Source organism: Eleutherodactylus coqui, chromosome 8 (assembly GCF_035609145.1).
Source record: "Eleutherodactylus coqui strain aEleCoq1 chromosome 8, aEleCoq1.hap1, whole genome shotgun sequence".
Taxonomy (NCBI): Eukaryota; Metazoa; Chordata; class Amphibia; order Anura; family Eleutherodactylidae; genus Eleutherodactylus; species Eleutherodactylus coqui.
Window position 1 is genome coordinate 29,272,739 of NC_089844.1, and position 22,485 is coordinate 29,295,223.

Genomic DNA, 22,485 nt, shown 5'->3' on the forward strand with positions numbered 1-22,485 from the left:
TTGTATCTGACGTTAGCTCTGCTGAGCAGGGCACTGCAATGGGATACATTTATGTACTGCCGATGGGTTCCAGGGAGCCACCCATGCTGTGGGTCCACAGGGACTTCACATTACGGATTTGTACCTGCCAGTGTCTATGTATTAAAAACCCCAGTCAGACTGGGGCATGCAGTGTGGGCCGAAGCCCACCTGCATTTAATCTGACGTTACCTCAGCTGTGCTGGGCACTGCAGTGGGATTTGTTTATGTACCGCCGGTGGGTTCCAGGGAGCCACCCATGCTTTGGGTCCACACGGACTTCACATTAGGGAGTTGTACCTGCCTGTGTCTACTTATAAAAAAACCCCAGTCTGACTGGGGCATGCAGTGTGGGCCGAAGCCCACTTGCATTTAATCTGACGTTACCTCAGCCGTGCTGGGCAATGCAATGGGATTTATTTATGTAACGCCGGAGCCTTCCTGGGACCCACCCATGCTGTCGGTCCACACGGAGTTGTATCTGCCTGTGTCTACTTATAAAGAACCCCAGTCTGACTAGGGCATGCAGTGTGGGCCGAAGCCCACCTGTATTTAATCTGATGTTAGCTCTATTCTCCGGGGCACTGCATTGGGACAAACTACAGGAGCAATACAGCGCTGATGAGACGTGCACAGCTACGCTAGCATTGGAGTCCGCTGTAGGGCTTGTGCAGAGGCCTATGTCCTGGGTGCAGTGAAAGTCCGCTTCCTGCCTAGGATTGCTGAATCTGTGGGCCGAGGCCTATGCCGTGGGCGCGGTGCAAGTCTGCTATGTTTGGCCGCTCAGATCAATGTCTTGGGTTTCCTAGGACCCACCTATGCTGTTGTTGCAAACTTAGTTCCCATGGCGGTGTTTGACCTGTCTGGCACAAAGGCACTGACTGACTTGGGTAGGGGGCAGAGCGCAGACGGCTTTCCCCTTGCAGTGTGGATTGAGCTATGCGACACCTTGACAGAATGAATACTGTGTGGCACATGGATTCCCCATTGCTATGCCCACGTTTGCAGCTGCTGACGGAAGTGGCACAGGATTGGAGTTCTCATTGCTTCTGTACAGCATTGTGGGCTATCGCCCCGCCCCTTTTAAAGAGGGTCGCTGCCTGGCCCTGCCAACCCTCTGCAGTCTGTGCCTGCGGTTCCTCCTCATGGCAGACGCACTTATAAATAGACATGAGGGTGGTGTGGCTATGAGGCCAGCGTGTGGCATGAGGGCAGCTGAAGGCTGCGCAGGGACACTTTGGTGTGCGCTGTAGACACTGGGTCGTGCGGGGGTGGGGGTGGGGGGTGGGCAGCATGTAACCCAGGAGAAGTGGCAGCAGAGTGTCATGCAGGCAGCGATTGTGCTTTGTTGGACTTAGTGTGGTGCTTAGCTAAGGTATGCCTTGCTAATGAGGGTTTTTCAGAAGTAAAAATCGTGGTGGGGGGCACTCTTGCCGCTATTGTGGCTTAATAGTGGGACCTGGGAACTTGAGAGATGCAGCCCAACATGTAGCCCCTCGCCTGCCCTATCCGTTTCTGTGTCGTTCCCATCACTTTCTTGAATTTCCCAGATTTTCACAAATGAAAACCTTTGCGAGCATCGGCGATATACAAAAATGTTTGAGTCACCCATTGACTTCAATGGGGTTCGTTACTCGAAACGAACCCTCGAGCATTGCGGGAAGTTCGACTCGAGTAACGAGCACCCAAGCATTTTGGTGCTCGCTCATCTCTACTAATGAATTTATAGAACATGACCTGGATCAGAGACATGCATTTATTGTTTGGGGCTATTTGGGGTCTTTTTGTTATTTTATGTAAAACTCTAGATCTTGTTTTTGTGTTGTTTTTTTGTTCAGTTTGATTTTTACCCTAATTTGACAAAATTAAAGGTTTGGCTTAACCAGCGATCCATCAGGTTAAGAACTGAATCACATAGAAAGAAACAGAGGGGCACAGGCACACAGGAATATAATAGGTCATATTATGAGAACAATCAAAAATCTGAGTAGATCTGTACAATAGTACAGTAGGCAAAGTTTAGTTTATAAGGGTTCTTCAGGTGTGAAGGTGTAAGGACGAAGCATAAAAAACAGATATCGGTGAGGTAGATGCTACGGTAGGTCCTTAGAGATAGAGAGTTGGTCTAGTAAAATATAATATCTAGAGATGAGCGAGCACCAAAATGCTCAGGTCCTCGTTATTCAAGTCGAGCTTTTCGTAAAATTCGAGAGCTCTACTCGAGTAATGAACCCCATTGACTACAATGGGAGACTCAAGCATTTTTGTATGTGGGACGCCGGGTGCCGAGCTTTTTTTTTCTTTGTTCGTCTCTCTCTCTCTCTCTCCAATTTCTGATAATATTTGTAATCTGCTCTAAACAAGTGTGTTTTATTATAAGGAACTCTATAGATACTTGGTGATTCTAACAAATAAATGTGGCGCTGGTCATGTGATTTAACCATGTTACATCATTTTCAGCTTTATCCCTCTACCTCTGTGTGGTGTTGAACTTGTGTTCTCATTAAGAAAATACACCAAAGTAGTCCATGGGATGCAAACAGCTGCAGCTTTCCAAGTGGACATTGGGAGAACGTTGAGGAAGGTAAGTATGATAGTCACATCCCTTGATTCAGCACCTCAGCTCCTGTGAGCCCATAACTTAACTTTTCATATGTGCCGTTCTCACAATTCCTTAATTCATCTAAATGAAATTGTCATCAACGTTGTGTATTCAGTAGGCAGAGGCTAAAAATTAAAATAGGCAAACCTCTTGGAGCTGCAGATAGGTTTTTAGTGTCTCCCTTTGTTAGTAAAGGTAATCTATCTGTGGTCTATTCTATAGTTTGATCATTAAACTATGTTGTAAACTGCCTCGCTCGCTAAGTGCTACATGTTTTAAACATCTTTTGCAGTTCTTTTTACAGTTTACATGTAGGTAATGGGACGTATTGCACTGCAATCCAACGCTCCAGCACCGCTGTTGAATGCCCCGAGGGAGAGGATGGCCTAAGTCAGCTGCGTGTTCAATGCCAGGTTCAAGTCATGCAGTTGACATCCGCTATTCTCTCCCTTGGTGCATGGCCGGTCACATCACTGATTCTGGGAAGGTCCTTTAGGCTAGTGATGCCATGGATTGTGATATGACTATCCAGGCAGCCTCTTGATATCATAGTCATGTCCCAGTGGGCCACCAGAAATCCTTTCCGGGGCTGCTTGTGCAGGCCTGTTGTACGGTTACCTTTTTTTATTTCACAGACACATGATTTTTTTGTCAGCATTGTACCTTCCAAATGCCAAATTAAACACTGACTAGTTCTTCCAGTTCTTATCAATCAATTCTCAAGTTACTGTTCCATTGTTTTCACAATTGTGTGCATGGACTAGCTTCAGTAAACAAATATCCTCATTGTGAGTAGGAGCCTAAAATATCAACTCGTGAAAGCTATAAAAAGTCATTTTTTGCTATGTCTCCAAATTCCATTAGAATCACTAAAACTGACATTCAGAAGGCCCCCATACATATTTGGCGGGTTCAGCTGATATAATATGTCGTAATTTCAACCGACTTTTATAAATTATAATACCCCTATCCTAATCCACCGATTATAAAAGGCTGACATTAAGGGTTGGAAGCCTAAGTTACTTAAATTAGTATCTCTAGTTATGGCTTATGGGCCAAACAATAATCATAATAGTTTTTTTTCCTTCTCATCATTTGGAAATAATATATATCGAACCTGCAAATCCAAACTACCGCAAAGTTGATATTGCCATTCTGACATTTTGTATGCACAAATTTTCCTGTTATCTGTCTTCTATATATCTTTCAATAAAAAAGATTGTTTTAAAAAAAAAAAGCAGACATTTGAAATGTAGTAATTTTGGAATGAAGTGTTCCTTTAATCTATTGCAATACCATATTTTTTGCTAAATAGATTCTTGATGCTAAAAAAAGCTAAGAAACAAAAGTAAAGAAAGATTGTACACCCTTGAAGCCAGCATACTCACCCGCCATGTCTGCATCCATATTAAACTTTTTTCTTAAAGCCTGTTGCATTGCTAGAATCTAGAGGAAGAGAACAGATAAAGAGATATGTTAAAGTAGAGCAAATATAGTCCCTCAACATGGGTCATCATTAGAGTTGAGCGAACATACTCTGGGGAGCTTGATGCTCATTCGAGTATTAGCGTACTCGATGGTTATTGTTACTCGAACGAGCATCAAATCGTGTTCGACCCCGCCCTAGTTTTTGGCTCCTCCCCACTGTGACGTGCCTGTTTTTGCCCCTCCTTGCCGCGACGCAGCGCATGTCATTGGGAAATTTTTGCCTGGTAGGGGAGAGAGAACACGAACCAAGAAAAAAAAAAAAAAAAGCTCGGGACCCGGCGTCCCACATACAAAAATGCTTGAGTCTCCCATTGTAGTCAATGGGGTTCGTTACTCAACTAGAGCTCTCGAATTTTACAAAAAGCTCGACTCGAATAACGCGGACCCGAGCATTTGGGTGCTTGCTCATCTCTAGTCATCATACATGATATATCTATACATAAACATGCTAGAATAAATTCTCATTTGTCATAGAGAAAAAGGAAAATGGATACTGTACAACATTTTGTTATCCAGCACAAAAAAAAGATAATTCATGGTTTTTTATTTCTCCCATATTAGACCAGTGTGGTAAGAAAGATCAAAAAATGGATAATGCTAATTGTTGCATCCTTATTTTTTTCATCTTTAATCATTAAAATAGGGCAGCAAATGTTAATTTCACATCTAAAGTATTATGATAAGTTAACTACAATGTAGCACAATGCTGTAAACCATGTTATAACAATGCCAGTCATGTTAAAGAAGTTTTCTGGGACTAAAATATTGATGACCTAGCATTAAATCCCATTTAGACACAACGATTATCTGCTGAAAGACAACGATGAGCCTGAAGGCTGGTTTACATGGACCGATGATCGCTCAAACGACAGTTTGAGTGACAGCTTTGAGAGATCATTTTGCATAAAGTATAAATTGGTATTTAAGTAGCTATTCAGATACTTAAATACCAATTAGGTGTGCAAATGAAGCCTTCCCTGAAGGCATTTAATAGCCCAAGGCTATTATCTGTGCTCAGATCCTTTGTTCTTCATGGGGAAACAATGCTATCAGCACTCCCCGTGGAGAACTACTGATAAAAGTTTAGATTTTTAGGTTAGCTTGAATTTAATGATCAGCTAACAGTGCCCGAAAAGCGGTCGGTGGGCGCACATTTACGCGCACCAATTATCGCTAAAACAATCGCCGATTATCAATTTTTTTTTAGCTATCATCGGCTGGTGTTAATGGGCCTTTATCAGGGATTCACAGTGGGATACAGCTGATACTATTGTTTCATCTGTATCCCGCTCCATGATGACAGGCGGGGTATGAAGAACAGAGCGGTCCAGCACTGTTCTCCATACCCCACATGGAGCGCTCAGCTGTATAGCAGCCGGTGCTCCAAGCAGAGAACAGCTGGATGCAGAAGACAAGCGGGGACACCTAGCTTGTTTTCTGCACCCTCTGCTCCGATCCCTCGGCTGCGTTTGCAGCGGGAAACGGCTGGATGAAGAAACACCCCACTTGTCTTCCGCATCCTCCGCTTGCAGCGCAAGGTGATCGCTCATCTTGAGCAATCATCTTGTGCTGTCAATGACACAATGATTATCGCTCAAAAGTCGCTCAAAAGACATCTTTTGAGTGATAATCGTTGTGTGTATATGAGCTTTTAGAAGAGGGCATCAATATAAGACTAGCGGGAGTCTGCTGCTTGTGACCCCCACCAATCTGCAGATTGAAGAGGCCGCAGTGCTTGGGTGAGTATTGTAGCCCATCTTTCCAGGCCAGTAGCATCATGTTTATTGGTACAGTAGCCTAAGAAGAGTTCAGTTCCATTTCCATTCAAGTGGGACTGACCTGCTACTCTCACTGACTGGACTAATAAAATATAGCTTTTAATATTTGATTAAAAATCTGTCAAAAAAGTCACCAAACGAACAAACATATAGAAACAATAGATCCCATCTGGAATCAGGAACATGTGACAGGGTAAGCACCGTTCGGTAATCTCACATTGATTGCACCTCACCTTATGTTCGGTGGGGTAAAAGATTATTATGTTATGTGTCAAAACAGCTGCTTATGACTTATTCAAGGTCCGGGATTTATGGATAAACATCTGCAAAAAAATGTCTTTGCTGTCACTGACCCCTAGAGATGAGCGACTATACTCGCTAAGGCAAACTACTCGAGCTAGTAGTGCCTTATGCGAGTACCTGCCCGCTCACCTCTAAAGATTCGGCGGCCGGCGTGGGTGACAGGGGAGTTGTGGCGGTGAGTGGGGGGAGCGGGGGGGGGGGGGGGGGGGTGGGAGAGTGAGAGAGAGATCTCCCCCCGTTCCTCCCCGCTCTCCCCCGCCGCTTCCCGCCCCCCGCCGCACCTGAATCTTTTGAGACGAGCGGGCAGATACTCGCATAGTTTGCCTTAGCGGGTAAGCTCGCTCATCTCTACTGACCCCTCACCAATCTATAGTGAGGAGGTGGACATTTAGTGAATATAAACTGCGATTCTGGCACCCAATCTTATCAATTACCAATGTCAACCTCTGATGCAGACCAAAAGAAAACACAATATACAAAGAGGAGGAAACCTGATCTATATACCGTACTCTGCAGAAATATGGGTTTATCCATGCTCTGGTGTTGTATACACCTAGCTCTATGTATTTCTCTTTCTACAGTTCTGAGCCTAACATAATAATCTTTTACCCCACCGAACATAAGGTGAGGTGCAATCAATGCGAGATTACTGAACGGTGCTTACCCTGTCACTCGTACCTGATTCCAGATGGGTTCTCTTGTCTCTATATGTTTGTTCGTTTGGTTACTTTTTTGACAGATTTTTAATCAAATATTAAAAGTTATATTTTATTAGTCCTGTCAGTGAGAGTAGTAAAGTTTTTTTTCTTGACACCTATTGCCTCAGTGAAGTGGACTGACCTGCTATACCTGACACAGCCGCTATACGATGTACCTGTGTCTGTTAGGTTGCGAAGTGGCCACAGCGCTCACCCTAGCACTACAACTACAGCAGACAGCTAACCAATGGGGACCCCAAGCAGGGTCCCCATCTTGATATCTTAGTCGCGGAAATCCCCTTTAATATTTGCAACATCTGTACTGATTTTAATATACTGTAGTTTGAAACAACCAAGCAGCAAAAGTTTGAGAACTGTTTGTTATACAATAATGAAGCTTGATTTACAGAATATTAAATAGGAATTTCAAGCATTTCCTATTGATGACCTATCTCGAGGATAGGTCATCAATAGTTGATCGGTGGGGGTCCACCGCTCAGGATTCCCGCTAAATAGTTTATCCTTTTAGCCCACAGTCAGTGGAGTGCAGCCTGACATCCGCATTGGTGGTCAGTGCCAGAAGTGTAATAGGAAGGCTTATCTCCCACTCAAATCAGTGGAAGCGGTGCCTTCTATTACATTTCAGGTTCCAACCACCTATATGGAAGTCTGGCTTGCCAGCACCGACAGCGGGCCGGAGGATCAGCTGATCTATGGGGATCTTGAGTGGTAGACCCCCACCAATCTACTATTGATGATCATGTAAGTATCATTGCTAACTACTAAAGCTCCCACACTGCAGTCACTCAAAGCTTAGACTGTTGGTAAGGTTCATTACAGTATACGAACAACAGCGCTATACTCATTGACCTTATTGTTTCCACTAGTAGCTCCACATCATAAGCACAGATAATTTCTTTCTCCAATCATTATTTTCCAAAAAATGTAACTACAATTCTAATTAGTGTTGGCTGTTACATTGGATATCAGAGAGCGCTAACCTTTGCTTCACTTGGTGTTGAAGTAAGGCTGTATAATTCCGTCGATGAGGACAGAAATGGCTCTGTACTTCTGGATAAAGCCGGGGCAGTCATCTGGTAGAGGATACAGAAATAAGTTTAGAATAGTCCAAAATAAAAAAAAAACACAAAACAGCAGGCCATGTCTCAATGAGGCCTAAAGCTTCCTATTGTATTAACCCTTTGCAATCCAATTTTGTATTCAGAGTTTTCTAGGGGGCTTTCTCTTTCTGCCATTATACAATGGCGCCATCTGCTGGCTAGAGCCAGTACTGCAGTATGTGACATGCCGGAGAAGCCCCCGACAACAGAGCGGCCAGTAATCTACAGTAAGAATACCCTGCCGGACGACTACTGATGTCGGAGCTGGACAGCCTTCAATCAGAATGTCTTTAGACGTCAGACAGTGGATTGGAAAGGGTTAAGCAGCCCTCACTTCAGTCCTTCAAATCCCCATCAATATTTTGCTTAATATCTTCCAATGGTGTTTTGAAAACTGTTTTTTCACAAAGTATTATGTGTGAGAGAAGATCTCAAACTTTGCAAGAAATCAGTCAAGTTCTTTGGTGAGTAGATCAGTAAAACAATAAGTAGTAATACAGCTGTAATACAGATGCTACAATGTTGTGCTATTACAGGGGACGATGGTTTCACACAGTGGTTTTGCCAAAATGCTACCGTTGATGTGCTGGTTTTTACGCATTTCTTGAGAAAAGGCCAGAAATGTATTAAAAAAGAATGGGAAGTATAAAGGATAGACTTGTGCTCCTCCTTCCTGCTGGACCCACTTCTGTCAGTGGCTTAAAGAACTGCAGTGAGGGTTCTCCAAAAAATTCTACGTGCGAAACAACCCTTAAGTGGAAGTTAGATAAAATAATGGTCCTTTTACATAGGCAGTAGAGATGAGCGAACGTACTCGGTAAGGGCGATTTCGCAATCGAGCACCGCGATTTTCGAGTACTTCACTACTCGGGTAAAAAGTACTCGGGGGCGCTGTGGGTGAGCGGGGGGTTGCAGCGGGGAGTGGGGGGGGGGGGAGAGGGAGAGAGAGAGGGCTCCCCCCTGTTCCCCGCTGCTACCCCCCACTCCCCTCTGCAACCCCCCGCTCACCCACAGCACACCCGAGTACTTTTCACCCGAGTAGTGAAGTACTCGAAAATCGCGGTGCTCGATTGCGAAATCGCCCTTACCGAGTACGTTCGCTCATCTCTAATAGGCAGTCATCTGCCCAAGTAACGAGCATGTCAGTCAACGCTCATTCATTATGATTACACGCACAGATGATCTGCTATATGGAGACAAACGGTCTCTAATATGGTTATTCATCGCCATACTGCTATAATTATTTGGCTGCACATCTCTTCGTTCACATGGGCAGATGTGCAGTCAACCAACAAGCATTTTTATGCTTGCATAAATTAGCCAATGAGCCAATAAACAAACATTTGTTTGTTCGTAGACCGATGCTTGGCACATCTACATGGCCTGACAATTAGGCAAATGAACTTACGGGTAAACATTTTTGCCTGATCATAAGGCTGTGTATGTATGGTTTCACCCCTGCACTGAGGCTTCCACTTTTTTGCTCCATTCGGGTTTTGTTTGGAACTGCACAGGGCCGAAAAAAACCCCATTGACTATAATGGGGTCTGTTTGGTTTTCACTCAGGTGCCCAGCTTTTCAGTCGGATCTGCGATGGAACCTCTGACCAAAGGTTCCAACATAGATGTGAAACTGGCCTAAAAGGTCCTTTTTTAGTATTCCTGTGTTCTATTACCTGAAAGCTAGACTTTTTCTTGGGCTTGTCTGAAGGTGACACGGTGAGTCCTGCTGCACTCAGAGCAGCAATTCTGGATTCAATATCTGACACCTAAACAAGACAAAGATAAGTCAGATTAAAAGACAAATACACAAAAAAATGGAAGGATTGGATTCTGGCCTCTCACCTCACTCTCTGTGTTCTGCACTTGTGCCATCGCAGATGCCACGCTGACTTCTAATTCAGAAAGCTCAGAATCTGTGGTTCCGCTCTGCTGCGCACGTTCCTCCAGGTCCTGGAGGTTCTTCTCAAGACCATATGTCTTACCTGCTGCCATGTACACCTAGAGTACGATTTGACCAGTTATTGAAGTTACACATTGCCTAGTAGAGATGACTAGTAGGACACCTGATGCGCGCTAACTCACTGGAAACAGTATTGATGCTTAGCAAAATCAGTGGAAAGAGAAGACAAGGTGTACAAAGAACAAGATGGCTAGATACAATCAAGGCCATCACCAACATGTCAATCGCCAAACTGAAAGAAGCGGTGAAAGACAGGAATGCGTGGAGAAGATTGACCCATGGAGTGACTGAGGGTTGGATGTGACTGAACGGATAATCATCATTAGTAGAGATGACATTTTGCTGTAACTAAATGACTATATTACTTGTACAGTGAGTGCAGCAACACTCAATACTGGATGTAAGCATTGATTCAAATGTGTCTAAGGGGCTGTTCATAGTACAATTCTCAAGTACGTTTAACGTACACATTAAACGGACATGAAAAACCGTATGCGAACATATGCCATTGGATGCATGCCTGTGCTTTTTAAACAACATGCATTAAACAGATAACTGTACGCTTTATGTTTGTGTCCACTTTTGCATTAAAAAAAAAAGTGTAGTACGCTACGGCTTTCCATCCTTCAAAAAAAAATTCACAAACATATGAGAGGACAAGCATAGTCAGACATTAGCATGTTCGACCTATGTTTTACCCATTCTAGCCTACGGGTACGTAAAGCTATAAGTTCTTATACAAAAAATGTGTAAAAACATATGATTTATGGATACCTAAATCCTAGTGTGGACAGACCCTAAGCCAATGTTTCCCAACCAGAGTTCCCATGAATCCTGGGGTCCCTAATTCCTGACCCAGGGTACTCCGGAACACTTTTAAAAATTAATCTCAGCCTGCTCAAAGACGCTTTACAAAGCAGTCAACACATTTGAGCCAATTTATAGCACTTGACACCAATTATAGAATACTTGATCTGCCCCCACTTCTTTGTATTGTATTAGGGATTCCAAAGAGTAGGAACATTTTTAAGGCATTCGCTTGCAGTAATAAGATTTGGAATGGGTCTCAGCTTTGTTCATGCTTTCTTCTTATTTCATTGAACTGATCTTTAATTGATCAAATTAAGTAAAAGATTTCCAAGATTATTTTTCACAATACATGAATGCATTTCATTTCCGGTGCTTTCATGATTTTTTATGTAATGCAGGCTGGAAGAACATAACAAAGATAGTCATGAATACTGACATATATGCAAATGGGAAGATGGAACAAGGCCTCTACAGTTCCACCTATTAGAAGGCAGCCTTTTAACAAGTCAATGACTGGGAATATAAGCCAAAGCCAGAAGGAAAGGATAACCATGTACAGGAAGACTGTTTGGGGTTTTCGCCTTTCATGGTTGGATCACATGATATATGACACAAACATGCCTAACCAAGCTACCACTATTCATAACATAATCCACTACATCCTGTTCCTTACATTTTCCTCTAATTTCTGGAACTCGGCCTGTGCCTTGCCGTTGTCTCCTGATTGGGTGTAGGAGATGATGGGCTGTTGGATCTCACTACCAAAGGCTTCTTGCATGGCTGTCTCAGTGGCATTTATGGTCCTCAATGTTTTGGCCGTGATGTCACAGAGAGCCTGAGCTGCTGTCCTCTGCAGATGGGAGAAGGTATAGTCCATTCAGATATTCTATGCACCCAAGTGCAAATAAGACTACGGTATGGGTATCTTTTCAAGTGTAATACACTTCTTCTAAGAATATATTAGCATGATAGGGTTTTCGTTGCGCAGTAGTATAATTTTTTTCTTCAATATAACATGCAACTATTTCCGCTACCAACAAGAAATGTGAAAATCAGTAATTTGCTTCATCAATGTATGTTCCTCTGAAGTAGCGTAGATGCTAAATGGAAGAACTAACTATGTGGTCACAAGGAAGTAAACAACCATTCTGTATGTTTGTGTATATTGAATATATAGATTTCATACGAATCCATATTTCACTGTGACTGAATAACATTGTACAACAACAAACACTCCATTAGTAATAGATCCATTAGACTGCTATCCCGTACGCTCAAGATGCAACTTCCCACTAACATGTTATGCTAAATGGATGAAAAGGAGTTTGAATTAGGAAGGGCACTAGGGCAGATAATGTGCTAATTGTCCATGTTGGCACGAATCCTCAAGAGCTCTCAGTTCCAGGTTCGGAACCCTTCTCGAGAGGCACTTTGATTTTCATGATGTATCTTTGTACTAAATGTACTAGAAGGGACACAGAGCTTCCATTAGCAAGTCCTTATTGCAAGAGGATAGAGAAATGGGAAATTTGGTTATTCTTTCATCTCTTGTTATGACGATCCCCTTCCCTTTGAAAAAATAAACTTAATCTTAAATTTAACCATTAAACATCCACGAAGATCATTTATACATTTTAACCAAATTGAATCAATTCTAAATTAAAAACACTTTTCTTTAACTCGGGAGATATTACAAGAAACCGACATACTTCATAGTACTCTATGGTACTCTAAGGTTTAAAGGGGTTTTCTGAGATTAAAATAAATATTTTATACACAAGGAATGCGCTAAAGTAAAAAAAATAAATAAAAAATAAAAAAAAAGCACTACTGATCAATCAAATGCCCCCTCCCCAACCTAGCACTGCTACCCCAGTCCCCACTGCTCACGTCCTGGAAACTCCTGCAGAGGTCACATGCCTTTCATTGCTCTTATGACTGCTATAGCCAGTCACTGACTACAGCAGTGATCCTGCCATTAACGTCTCGTAATCACTGAATCCAGTGATTGGCCGAACAGCCATGTGAACAATGAAAGGCATATGACCATTGCAAGAACTTCCTGGAATGGAGCACTGGGGACCAGAATGACTGCCTGTACTGAGGGACCATTTAACGGGTAAGTATTGCTTTTTTTAATTTTAGCCCATTCCCTGTCCATTAATATAATTTTTTTTGTCTCGGGTAACTTCTTTAATCACTAATAACTCATTCTGATACAGAAATGATCATCTAAACTATGTACCATATAAAAATGCCCATGCATAAAACTACTAGTGTATTTTTAATTGTGCAGGACACTGGGGCGCTTGAACAAAACGAATGGGCATCCAATGAGATCATGTAATATCAATATAGATAGGACCATGGTTCAAGTTGATCTACGGAGGTTAAGGTCCTGGCAAGAGCGGACTGCAAATTCCATGCTTGGTGAAAAATGTAATTTATATGCATCCACTATCTGGAGATAGTCTACAATAGTCCTTAAAGTCCAAGGTCTCAGAAGATCCACATTTGGAATCGCTCTTAGAATTACAAATTAATAGTGTTTGATTCACTTTCTTTGTAACCAGGAGACTCTCCATTAATAACTCCACAGAGGCTCAAGATATTTTAATTTTTACCCTAAAACATTGACAGGACAGAGTCATTTGATGTCCTACTTCTCCAAGCTAATTTTTTTTTTTACCTTCTGGGTCTGAATACTAGGATCTTCATTGGAGGTTTTCATTGTTGACTTGAGTCTCATTCCTTTCTCCTCATCAGAGGAGCCTCCTTTATCACTCATGTTACTGGCCAGTTCTCCGATCTTTCGTTTAAGTGTTTCTTCCTCCAAGTCCGCATCAGTGTGTCCTGCATGGCCTGTGGACTATGAGATTAGACAGTGTCAGGCTTTAAATGGATAGTTGTCTTCTATATTGAGCAAACTGGTAATGAGTTGGGATTACCTCATCAGATTGCACAGAGATTCTTTCCTCTAGGCGGTTTAGCATGCGTTCAATAGCAGACATGCGTTTGTTAAGATCAGAGATCTGTGAAAGAAGGAAAAGGAACTCATAGGACAGATCCCATCACCAAAGAGATTATTCCTGTCACCCAAGTACTTGATTTCAGTGTAGAACCAATATTAGAAAAATGTAAATTAAGAACAGGTTGGATGTGTTCACCACCAGCAGAAAGACTAATTTCAGGCATGAGAGCAACAATCAAACACCTACCATTGTGGGTCAGTGAAATCACTGAGTCAGGATACTATCTGACCCATATTACACATCCACTTTAAGGGCTCAGTCAGACGGGCGTTTTTTCGCACGATTTGCGCATGCGCATGCGTCCGGCGATTTTATAAAACCATTGCTTTGCAATGGTATCGGACACATGAGCGCTTTTTATGCGCTCGTCCAATAAATTATAGAACAGAAATCGCAGATCGCACCTATCTGCGATTCCTGTTCTCTTCTCTATATGAGCTCAATGGTGCCGGCGGCAGCAGCGCCGACCCCATTGAGAACATATAGTAGACAAATCATTCTCCTCTGCAACAGCTGTAACAGCTGTGGCAGAGAAGAATGATTTTTGCCCATTGAATTCAATGGAGCCGGCAATACAGCCAGCTCCATTGAAAGCAATGGGCTGCCGGCGATCGCACGATGAATTTTCGGGAAGGGCTTAAAAATATAAGCCCTTCCCGGAAATTCATCCAGAAATGTGTAAAAACAAAAAATATATATATACTCACCTGGTCCCGGCAGACGGAGTTCAGCGCAGCCGGCCGGCAGTTCTCCTGAACTGCTCTGAGTAGTATTCAGCAGCGGGGGATTTAAAATCCCCACCTGCTGAATGAGCTGCCTCTGATTGGTCACAGCCTCACCAATCAGAGGCAGCTCTCACTTACCCATTCATGAATTCATGAATGGGTGAGTGCTGCCTCTGATTGGCTCAGCGCAGGGACCAATCAGGGGCAGCTCTCAGCTGTCATTCAGTAGACAAGTGGCTTGAGAAAGGTGCGTGTTTATGCACCGAAACATGTTGCCACCAAATAAAGTCTTTTCCTTTAGTGTACACGTGGGAGTCTGTGTACTTGGATACTTGTGGATGACACTTAGAGGAGGGGGCTTCTGCTGATCACATCCCCCTCCTTTTCAAGTAAGTTTTCTTTTGTCATTACTCATATGAGAGCTGCTTACTCCTTTTTCCTTTTTCCTCTCTTCATACGAGCGCAGAAATTCCTTTTTCTTGACATTATTTTATGTTCTATCTGGGGGAGAACTGATCATTCAGAACCCCCCAGGTTTTTTTCTGCAGCTCTCCTTGCATCAAGAAGGATCGATGAAGAATTACAGTACCAACAAAGGGTTTTTCTACAACTGCCCACACTGATGGCTGCTTTATATATATTTTTTCGTCTATCCAAAGAATTTATTTCCTGAGGCGCTCTCTATACACCTTTTAAAATACTTCTTTGGTAATTTTTAGAGACATGTTTTCACAATTAATGCTAATCTGTTAAACACTATCAAACTTTCCAGAAAAAGTATTCAGTATTTTAATTTATACTTTTATCTTTGTAAACAAGATAAATTTTGGCTGGGTTTAAACTAGTAAGGCTTGAGGGGCACTGGCCACCATCCCAATACCTAAAGGGAGCACTGGGCTGAAAAAGGTTGAGAACCGCTGGTGCAAAGGCTCAAATCTTTCACAGTATGGCCAAGAAGAACACAATAATTAAAATAACACAATTTGGTAGGGTCACATGGGACTGACGCCACCAGATGTTGGATGGCTTGGGATTTCCATTTGAATTTAAAGTGGTCTGATATATGTTTAGCCTCTGGCTTTGGAATATGCTAAGCATCTTGAACTACGTGTAATTAACTGTAAAATTAGACAGGTGGCCATATCTTTTGAACTTCTGAATCAATGAGGGAGAGAAATACGCAGTGGTGAAAGAGAGTAAAAGGTCATCAGTGCACAGAGCAGTTTCATATTGGGTGCCCTCAAGTTATGAGCCGTGATTACTTGAATTATTGCAGATTTCTATTGATAGGTGCTTCATAACCAATATATAAAGTAAAGGTGATAATGGCCATCTTTGTCTACTGCTATTCTCAATAATCATGGGATCAGACAGCAGGCTGTGGTTGTGGATCACTGAGGGAAGGAGGGTGGGGAAGGCAACCTATTGGCCAGAAGCTTTGAAAAGATTTTCACTTCCACATTAATCACATGGAGAGGTCCATAAAAGTTCAAAGTCCAAAGCCTGGGACGGGAGCAAAAGAGGTAAGCGTCTTCACACCTATATAACCAGGCCACGCCTCTGGGATATTGTTATATAAACTGACTTATACTTCTCCACAACTTTGTCTCTGAGAGGTTTGGTAAGTTCATTGGTCTTTATGTTGCTTGTTTAGTGATGTCACAAACTCAGGGGTCCTTTCAAAACCCTTCAGGTGTATTTGTTCTGACATCATGTGACACTTTGATTGCATAAGAAGGGGATCACAGTCAATTAATTACGTGAATTCTGGAGTTGATTTGTTGGACCAGACCTTATTTACGGCCTTTATAGCACTCACAATGTTACCATTTTACTTATTTTTTTAAACATGATTTTTTTTCATTCTAATGTAACAATTTTGACTATTTTCTCATGACCATGACATAAAATCCATTTTAATTCCAGGTTGAAATGAATCAAAACAGTAAAAACACGTAGGAGTTGAATACTTTTGCAAGACAATGTACATTTCCCAGCAACACCTTTTTAATGTGTCACTTTGTTATCCATGTTGCATTGTCTGTGACTATATCTGTTCATTACATGTATCTATTCTTGGTAAGTACATGACACCCTCTCAGATAATGGTGACAGAACTGTCTGACACTGTAATGTCATCTATGTGATTACTAGAAACACTGCATGATTTTATAGACAATCTGAAAAAATATATCTGTTAATTGATTAAGAAGCCAGACCTGCATAGCAGTGGTGCCTGTACATACTATATATGTTGTAACAACTTGGGGGTTACTTATTCACGGGAACTGCCATCTGCTCCACCAAAGATGATTGGCACCACTCCCACAGAGATTCTGGACAACTGGATCTCCTCAAATATCTGACGTCTGCCAGCTTTATTACACACATCACAGGTATAAAGCATTACACACTTCATATACACCTGGAACACCATACAACTTATGGGTTTACAACCCACAGTAGCCTTGTTGCTATCGCCTACCAGGACATCTAGGGGGTGTCCTCCCCTGTCAGACTTGTGATCTGGGTTTACAACTCGCAGTGTTCTTGTCACTTACCCCACCTGGGGTATCTATGGGGGCGCCCTTCCCTATCAGACTTGTAACGGACACAGTCTGGTCCGCACCGAACCTCAGGCTTACAGCTCCTGTAGCTGCCTCAGCAGCCTCTTTCTCCTGAGTGTGGTAGGAACTGATGCTTTTATTTTCTTCCTGCCACAGATGTTCTCTCTAATTTTTAGTACAGTGAAGGCTACTAAACACATACACTCTTTCTAAGCAAAACACTCATCTCCAAAGTACTGTATGAAATGTAAGTCAATAGTAAATCTTACTCAGAGTACAGGGGTATACGACAAGTTATTGGAAAAAAAGGGTTAATGCAAACTTTATGGCTCGTTTTTTTTGCCTCTTGTGAAAATCAACTGTTAAAATGATAATTTTTTTTCAAAGAGGCACTTATTGCAAGAACAAAGCTCTGAAAATATAATTAACAAGATCATACAAAGAAGTGAAGTACTAAAGAGGGATGTGAAAAAGGAAAATCTTTTACATCAAAAGTAAATTTGAGCTGTGACTTCAATTAAAGAGTAATCACTGAATGAAGGGTCTAATTACATTATGTGTAAACACATCATGCCCGACCCACTGTAGGCCTCATTATATCCATGTCATACCGGGATCAGGAGTGGCTGGCCATGGTATACGAATCAAATATTAAATTACAAAATGTAAGAAAAAGTTAACTTTAGAAAAATAAAGCAACTTCTTCATCTCATAAAACGTATTTGCACACAGAAAGCCTTTAGGTCCAGATGTTACCTGTGGGGCTGGATGGTGGACATTTTCCTGAGATGATGCACGGCTTCTACGTCTGGGGGGAGCTTTGGGTATAGCTCCCCTTTCTTCATCCGAGGTGTCCATGTCAGCAGAGTATTGCGATCCTTTAGGTACAAGGGAAAGGCTACCTTTAGGAAGATAGCGGGAGTGAGTTAGTTGGGAATCAGGGATGGAACAACTTGCGGGGGACTCTGTTAAACAGGAAAGGTGTGGAGGACGAGAGGAGAAGGGTAAAAGAGGTGAAATTGGGCATTATTGAAGGCAGTTCCAATGGAAAAAAAAATCTTATTTGGTTTTTGATGTTCATGGTTATACAAAGTTTAAATACTGCATTATATCACATTATACTATAATGTACAATGAAAAATAGCATCTTGATGTGTTAGGGTGTGTTCATACCACACTTTGGTCCCTATCCTGGGTTCTACTTGCTCTCTGAAAATGGTATTCAGGTGGAACCATGACTTGAACCATAGGCTTTCATTACTCAATTGGGTCTCTGAGCAGCTTTCCATTCATTTATGGAATTTGTGACGGATACAATAGTGTAGTTGATTATGTTTGTCTGTCCAGCACAAAAGCTAGAAAGGAATGGCTACTTGTTCAAATGAAGACCTTATTGGTCTCTATTTGAGTAATGAAAGCCTATGGTTCAACCCAGGGTTCCATCTGAATGACATTTTCATGGATCAAGCAGAACCCAGGATAGGCTAAAAGTACTGTATGTAGTCATGTGAATATCATATTACTCAGAGCCATCAACCTTAATGTCACAAAGAATAAAAAGAGTCAGAGATGACACATAGGACATTATTTCTGATGTTGGCTATACCAATGTTGCGAAATGATGCAAAATCACACTCATACTGCAGTTGTGCTCAGAGGGTTGCAGCTATTACCCTTATGCTGCTGCACATAATAGCTATCAAATTGGTGGAAGAAATAGTAAAGTAATGATGGCAAAATCAACAGGATACAAAATACAGTTCAAGCTCCAAATGTTACAATGTTTTTAGGTTTTGGGACTTATCTATCTTTTTATCAGAGGGATAAAACATCTCACAGATAAAGAGATATGGGACACCAGTTGAAGTTTAGAGACAGTAAAAACTTTTAGAAAGCTACAATATTGTTTCCTTGGATAATGCTTAGTGCAGTCACTCAAATAATTACACGGTCACAGCATTAGGAACAGCTGGCACGTGACATCTTGTGATCAGTAACGTGGTACCACATGATGGCTGCATCATGATCTGCTCTTAGATAATGTTCTTACCTCTCCTCTGCAGAGCAGAAAGCAACATTTGGCAGTCATGGTGACTTAAGTGACTATAGAAAGATTGTTGGTGGCGACAAAAGTGTGGCGCCAGTATTTCTGAAACATTTGCACTTGTTTGTTGATCCCGAACCACAGTATCAAGAGTGTACCAAGACTAGTTGAACATAGACAGACATCCAATGGAAGATCACACAGTGGCAGGCCACCTGTGGGTGATCTTAGAGGCAACAACATGACAAAGTGGACCAACTGACCCAGCAGTACAACAGCAGGAATACCTTGCACCAACTGGGATTCAATAGATGTAGACCAACAAGAGTGCTCTTGAAGACCCCATCTAATCATGAACAACACCATCTGTGGGCCCAGGAAAGATGTCAGTGGACCTTAAACACATGGCAGAAGGCTGTCTGGAGTGACAAATCTTGTTTCCTGGTGAACTATACTGATAGCTAGATCTACAAAGGGCATAAACAGTGTGAAGTCAAATCCTATAAAGTGCACCTTTGGAGTTCAACAGCTCAATGGTTGCAGTGTCATGGCATTAGAGAATTTTCCTGGCATGGCCTAGGACCGTTGATCATCATATCACAATCCTTGAATGGTGAATGCTACAGAGACCAGTTAGCTGACCATCTGCACCCATATCTTCAGGAAGTCTTTGGAGGTTGGAGGAACAAGACAATGATTTCTTCACAGTGCCTTGGCCCCAAAACTCACTGGACTGTAACCCAATTGAACATGTTTGGGATATGCTGGAAAAGGCTATCTGCTCCCACCTAAATGTAAAATGTGCACCAACTGATGAAGCTGCTGCAGTGGGCATGGGTCAAGTTGAGTATGGAGGATGTTTGCCACCTTGTGATATCTGTTCCTCGATATCTGACTGCCATGATCACCCATATAGGTGGGCCAACCCATTATTGAGTATGTGGTCCTACTGCAGTGATCGTTCAGTTTATATTGCTTTAAAGGAGTTTTCCCACTGTTAACAATTATCATGCATCGACAGGGTAGGTGATAAATGTTAGATCAGAGGTAGGCTGTCTGCCTGGGTGTGACTCCCACTAATCACTAGAACAAGGACTGTGGTCACATGATCCTCCACCTGTGGATGACTATGATGGGGAGAAGTAGTATGAAGTTATGGCAAAGCATAAATCTTTACCTGAGTGCAAGTTACGACTGAGTCCTCTGGTAGTGAGGTTCTAAACACACAGCATATTAAGATGAGGGCATGATTTGGGTGCATCCAGTGCTCTACTAATAATGATGTTTAACAGAAGCTAGACGCTTGTACTCACTAGATTGCCGGATGTTTTCCAGACTACGGCGTCGAGAGTTCAATGTCAAACGAACTTCGGTGCTAAACTCCTGCTCTGGGTTGGGGGCAATTTGGCCACGGTCCTGGAGTAGCTGATGGAACACAGATGCCAGTTCAGCTTCAGCAATGAGTGAATCTTTTCGAGTCACTTCTCTACCAGGGGTGGTGAACTCAGAAAATGACTGTGGAACGAGATGTTATGAAAAATATAAAAGTTTAGTTTAGTGATAAATTGTCTAAGTTACATGTGTAAAAACTACCGAAGAAGCTTAGTAAGTCCATACACCACCCAACCACCACGTGAATCACATTGTGTATTACTGAAAATAGTGATATTATCAGCACCTAAACCCAGAAGATACCTGGAAAACCTCTTGTTCTAGAGGTGGAGAAAGCTGCATTGATTGTCTGCGTGACTGAGCTGAATACTCAGAATCATTGTCAAAGTCAAATGGATGAACGGACAGCAGACGCTTGGTCTTGCGCATCTTCAGGAGAGAAATTCATTGAGCAGTAAAGTAATAAGAATGAGCAGAAAAATCAGGTTTGTACAGCAGGGAGTCAATCAATGATTTCATTATTTCAGAATTTGAGTGCTGTAAGAGTTGGGTTTCCATCATGATCTAAACCACTAACTGATGACAAAATGAAAATCACAGAGGTGAGAGAAACAATGTACAAAGACATAACTCACAGAAAAAGAAGCCAAGAATTCTACCAGGGTCTAATGGTGATTGAGCCTGCCCTGCAGTTTATCAGATGGTGCATTCTTGGCTTCTTTTTTTGTGAGTTACTAACTGATGACAATGTCCAAAAAAGACCACAGCCCGTTCTATGTATGTTTCAATATAATATAAATGAAACTGATAATGCTGCAATTGCTTAAAGTGAATATTCATCCTTGCTTACCATTTAGTTTTTTTTCTATGTAAATAGTTTCATATTATAATATGCCAGGAGAGCCCACTTTATTGGAGCTTTCATATATGGAATGTGGACATGTGACTCTAGAGTGCAGTATAAAATCAAGTGGACAAGTTTTTGTGGATCAATTTCAGCGTGAATCTACATTAGAATGGGAAAATGAAGCAATCTGAGTGACTTCAAATGAAGCCTGGAGATCAGTTCTAGGCTAGCCGGGTCAGCATTTCACAGCTGAACTTGTAAGATTTTATGGATGAACAGTCTTGAAAGTATATCAACAATGGTGTGATCAAGGAAAAACATTCAGTGAAAGGGGATTCTGACACTTGCCTACTTGCATTCACCCACTTGCTACTGGTTGGCCTACCTGCAATATGGGACTACTTCGTAATTTTTTTCCATGGCCACTTTGGTTCCCAATCTGCCCCTGTCTGCAGTGACATTCATTTAAAAGCTAACAATTTGGCTACCTGCTACCACCAGTAGGGAGATACATTGCAACTCATATATAGGGAACTTGCCTAAGGAAATAATTTACAACAACACACTGGTGGGTCCATATATATGGAGCACTAGAGTGTTATACCAAATGGGAGAAAATATTAAAGTGTTCTGAACTAAAATAGCTTTGCTTCAATGTATGGCAGGTGAGTTGTAATGACCGCTAGATAAGTGGTATATATTTGTCTAATACTTTAAATTCCTTGTCTTAACCCTGCTCAAAGCATATGATATATGGTCAAACTGAAATATCCAGTACAAGGGCTTTCACATACTGTAAGTACACTGCAGTGCACTATAGTGGTGATCAATGATTTAGAAACCCACGTCTTGACATTACGTAGAAGCAATTGAGTGTCTTGATGAGAGCAGATATGTGTGTGGTTACCATACTGTAGCGCTGAGCTTCTGCACTATCCAGTACATCATCGTCTTCCTCCTCAGCAAACATTCCCCCCCTGGCCTGGCGCAGATATTCTCCTGGTGCCAAAGAGATATGGTAATAGAATTATATGTGGTAGTCTGCACAACAATGTAACAGCTGCAAATACTGTAAAAAACGCATCGTATTGTCTGCAA

General features: G+C 42.0%; 1 protein-coding gene across 7 annotated transcripts in view; it reads right to left on the reverse strand.

Annotated features, from left to right (window-relative positions):
* Positions 1–22,485, reverse strand: part of MLPH (melanophilin) — a 98,287-nt gene that overhangs the window by 7,814 nt on the left and 67,988 nt on the right. For 2 of the 7 annotated variants that reach the window (XM_066575393.1, XM_066575392.1), the window contains exons 6-16: positions 22,295–22,386; positions 20,844–20,969; positions 20,462–20,663; positions 17,861–18,069; positions 13,729–13,812; positions 13,470–13,649; positions 11,454–11,630; positions 9,853–10,008; positions 9,684–9,776; positions 7,889–7,981; positions 4,009–4,066 (exon numbers count right to left, since the gene is read on the reverse strand). In XM_066575393.1, the coding sequence (XP_066431490.1) occupies positions 4,009–4,066; positions 7,889–7,981; positions 9,684–9,776; positions 9,853–10,008; positions 11,454–11,630; positions 13,470–13,649; positions 13,729–13,812; positions 17,861–18,069; positions 20,462–20,663; positions 20,844–20,969; positions 22,295–22,386 (1,470 nt within the window). The remainder of the gene's footprint in view (positions 1–4,008; positions 4,067–7,888; positions 7,982–9,683; positions 9,777–9,852; positions 10,009–11,453; positions 11,631–13,469; positions 13,650–13,728; positions 13,813–17,860; positions 18,070–20,461; positions 20,664–20,843; positions 20,970–22,294; positions 22,387–22,485) is intronic. The other 5 variants (XM_066575394.1, XM_066575397.1, XM_066575396.1 and 2 more) reach the window with 5 other exon arrangements.